Below are 4346 nucleotides of genomic sequence, written 5' to 3'. Positions count from 1 at the left end.
AAGAGTCAGACATAATCCCTAGGATATCGTGAAGTATATTTCATAAAGGTGAGAGAAAAAAAATGTGCATGTAATTATAAGATATTTTAAAGAAGGAAATATAGCTAAATAAGAATGGGAATTCCGTTTTATAGTTTTGTAAACCAACTTAGAAATCTGGATATTAAAGGAAACAAGACATTACAGGAAACAAGCTTATAAAGTTATTTTTTTTTAAAGTTCATTTATCAAGGAAATATAAACAAAATGGAGACAGTATAGCTGTCATAGCAGTTTCTAAAGTTTTAGAATGAAATTTGGAAGAGTATGTATGTATCATACGTGAGACATGTTACAACAGGACTTACGGGATCCTTTTATATGCTAATGCACAATGCAACTTTCTAAGAGAAGTAGCATGCAGAAGACTACATATTTATTTGACCTTGGACATTTTATATGTATGTCATTTTATTTATTTATTTTTAACTTTAAATAGACCTTTAATAACTGGGGTGTGGTTTAGGACTTCAAGGTTGGATGGTCTAGGAGCGGAGACAGTGGAGAGCTCAGTAGGCCGTCTGAGACTGCTGCTGGCGGTAGCCACCGCGGCGCATGTAGCCCTCGTTTTTGCGGTAGCCGTCTTTCTGGTCTTGGAAGTAGCCACCATAGGTGCCCTGCTTGTGGTCAAACACCCGCTCATTGTTCTCCACCAGGCTGCCCAGCTTCTCAGCCAGCTGCAGAGCCAGGTTCTGCTGGGCGGTGGGCTCGGTGCGGTGCATCACCACTGTGCGTCGGCTGGTCCAGGGAGGCCATTAGCTCCTCATTAATGATCATCTTGCTGATGATGGAGTGCACAGTGGGCAGATCCAGCTCAAACATGTCTGACAGCATCTCCATGCTGATGGAGTCATAGACACTGCTGTAGGTGAAGAGGTAGGTGCTCAGTGACTCTTCCTGGATATTCCTAACCAGCATGGTGCGGACTTTGTCAGTCTCGGGGAAAAGGTCCCACACTTTCTCATTCATCTCCTCATTGATGATGAAACTGTGGCAGGTCTTCCAGTTACCCATCTTCATGGCCTTAGAGGCAGCAACCACATGTTCCCTCATGGACTCAGGGGGACCCAGCAGGGGCTGCCGCTCGCCCACGCGCAGCTGGTGGTGGAACTGCTTGCTGATCATGCGTCGGCGGGCATCGCTCTCGTGGGCGGCCATGTAGGGGATCTCCAGGAGCATGGCAGACACCAGATAGACACACTCCAGCAGCTCCAGGTTGATGTGCAGGTGGAAGGGGACCTGCCGGCACCGCTCCACCTTCTCCTGCTCTTGGTTGCGCTCCTGCAGGCTGCGCAGCAGCAGGCCCTGGCCCAGAAGCTCCTTGGCCCGGCCACTGGACTGGATATCCAGCAGGGCGTTGTGCGCGTCCTTGGTCAGGCCTTGGCGGAAAGCGCAGATGCCTAACTGCACCATCATGCGGTTGTAAAGGATCTGCACTGGCAGGTCCGCATGCTGAATGTTATCCTGCAGGTGGCTCATGAGCATGAGGTCACGGGGCTGGTACCAGCGGGAGTGCAGAGCATGGTGGTAGATGTGGCAGAGGATGGCACACGTGCGGATCCGGTCTGTGCGGTCCTTGGCATAGATGTACTTGCACAGTCTCTCCATCAACACGGCTGAGTCCTCACCCTCATTTTCTGCCTGGTCTTGCTCAGACTTTGAGGAGCCCTCAGGCGGGGTCAGCTGCCGCTGATGGGCCTTGTAATCGAACTTGTAGTAGGTGTGCAGGATTCGCAGCAGGTAGATGCGGCAGACCTCCTCCGTGGTGCCCTTCTCCTCCAGGTAGCACTGCACGCGCTCGATGATGGCGCACACCTGGGCCTCGTCCTTCAAGTGCTCCACGTACTCTTGGGAGTGAGGATCAGTATTTTGCATTATTTTGGTGAATTCTTCATCCTTTCGTTCCACTAGAGTTAGGATGCAGCCACGGACACGCAGTGGCTGGTCAGCGTTGTGCAGGTTCTCACTCTCTTCCAGAATATTCTCTCCAACAAAAATGTTGGGATTTGCAAACAGGATGTCCATCAGCTCATTGATGCAGTCCAGACACTTCCCCCACATCTCTGGCTTCATGTAGGTTGCCAGGTTGGGGTTGTAGTCATAGAGAGAGGCGATGATATTGAACTTTATCTTGATAATGACGCCCTCTCCCAGGTTGTTTTCTGCCGCAATCTGAACCAGCAGTTGTAGCAGCTGAATCTGGGCAGCACGATCAGTTCCCTTCTTGCCTTGTGCCTGTAGGATCTCATTCAGTTTCTTGATAACGACAGCATGGGTGATCTCCGTTCCCTTGGCAAACATTTTTTGCTTCTCCTTAACCAGGGGCATTCCACCCTGGACCCTTTCCCACTCCCCGCCTTCATTTTCCTGCTCCTCCTCGTCCAGGCGCTTGGATTTCCTGTCATGCTTCTTCTTAGCTTTATCCTCCCGTTTCTGCTCGGCTGCCTTCTTGTCCTTATCTGTGGTGGGAGCCTTTTTAAGAAATCTTGAGGCCAGTGCAGTTTGTTTCCCTTCTTCCTCCTCTGAGTCAGAATCAGAAGATGTGGAACCTGTGTCCCAGTCTTCATCATCTTCAGAATCTTCTGAGTCCTCATCTTCATCATCCATCTTTTTGAGGAACTTGTGACTCTCCCCAGAAGGAGCATCTGATTTCTTCTTCAAGAAAGTTGCAGCACTGACTCCGTCCTCATCCTCATCCTCATCTGAAGAGCCTTCTGAATCCTCCTCATTCTTCTCAGCATCTTCATCTGCAGACTGCTCAGGGTTCTGCTTGTCACTTGTGATATGGGACTCAAAATCACTGTTGTATTTTCGGATCTTCTGGCGCAAGGTGCTCAAAGCCTTGGCATCGTTCTTGTTCATCTTCTTCCCTTCCTTATCTTCCCAAAGCTCATTAAGATGGTCCTCTAGGTCAGCCAAGATGCGGATATAGAACCGGGGGACACCTTCTTTGTCCACAATGCTCTTGGCCTTCCCATATGCTTTTCCCAAGAGCTCAAACTCTTCCAGGCACTTGGTGACATCACGAATCTTCGTGGCATTACGAATGGTCCGGATAAGGTTGGTCAGCTCCTCAAACCTCTTGTCCTTGGCACTTCGGACAACTCTCTTGGTATCTTCTTCATCCTCGCTCAGCAACAATGGCTGTTTGCTGTAGTTGCCTCCGACAGGTTTGGTGACGAGTTCCTCCCTGGACAGGGACGACTCGGACTCGCTGTCCGAACCAGTGGTGAAAAACCGCGACATGGCGACGGGGCGGAGGTGCTACGGCCGGCGCTGCCAGACCTGAGGTCTCTAGTCACACCGCTGAGCCGGGACAGCGGAAACGCCGAAAGCGAAGGCGGGCCTTGCGTCACTTCTGTATGTCATTTTCATAGACCAGTGGTCCCCTTTGGGAATTGCCACCCAACTATGGCCATAAAACAATAACAGGAACATTCTTATACAAGAATGGTGTTGGATGGTCACAGCCCATACACACAGGTAACAGCGTGACTAAAATGTTGACATGGAGCAGGAATACAAACAGAAGGGATAAGTTTGCTTCTTGGGGCATGGAGGGGATATTAATAAATGCTAGGCAACATCAAACTTTTTCACCTCTGCTAGTAAGTGGTGATGTTCACAATGACTCAAATAATTATTCTAATGATCTTCAGAGTTCTTTGTTTTTGTGTTCATAAAGTTTTTTTGATTTTTGGCAAAAATCACGATAAAGTTTTAAACAGATAAAAATCTGTGTTTATGTGAGTGTGTGTGCACTTAAAAAGGCATGTGGGAGGGCGATGGTGAACTTCTGGATTATTGTGGTGCCAGACTAGAGAAGAACATTCTTCCAGATTTCTTCAACCAGCCCATGGAAACACAAAAGGAAGAAAATAGCAGTAACAGTATGGAAAGTACATAAAATGAATATTATACACAAAGTTCAAGGAATGGTCCACTGACTTAATCAGAAATGTAAATGGATTTCAAAGCACAATCTTGAACTTCATATAACCTATGCCAATCTCTTACCAAAAAGGAATAAATGGCTTGGCAAAAAGTTAAGTAATATATGAGAATGCCTCCAACTGACTTTACAGCTCAAAGACACAGGCATCATACTAAGTAGATTATGGTTTAGCGATCCACTGAATCTGAAATTACCCTTGGAGCTATCTAGAACTGGAGTCATGTCTTCATCATAAACTTCCCTTGGTCCATGTCTCTTCAGTCTTCTTCCAAGATATAAGACCATTGGATTTTCAGGGGAAAGGACTAATTGAATTCTGTTTTACTAGTTTACTTAAGGCAAGTGTTAAAAA

The 4346-nt window shown here is 47.4% G+C and overlaps 1 protein-coding gene across 1 annotated transcript; it reads right to left on the bottom strand.

Moving 5' to 3' along the window:
* Positions 1-461: 461 nt before the first annotated feature.
* Positions 462-3392, bottom strand: LOC108294048 (eukaryotic translation initiation factor 3 subunit C-like). Its single transcript, XM_017515783.2, is given in 2 exon segments — positions 462-771; positions 773-3392. Coding segments are annotated over 2 exon segments (2736 nt in total). The 5' UTR covers positions 3286-3392; the 3' UTR covers positions 462-548.
* Positions 3393-4346: the final 954 nt, after the last annotated feature.

The sequence above is a fragment of the Cebus imitator genome, unplaced genomic scaffold (genome assembly GCF_001604975.1).
Source record: "Cebus imitator isolate Cc_AM_T3 unplaced genomic scaffold, Cebus_imitator-1.0 Scaffold559, whole genome shotgun sequence".
NCBI classification, from domain to species: domain Eukaryota; kingdom Metazoa; phylum Chordata; class Mammalia; order Primates; family Cebidae; genus Cebus; species Cebus imitator.
Note: the sequence above shows the minus strand (reverse complement) of the source record. Positions and strands in the feature narration are given on the sequence as shown.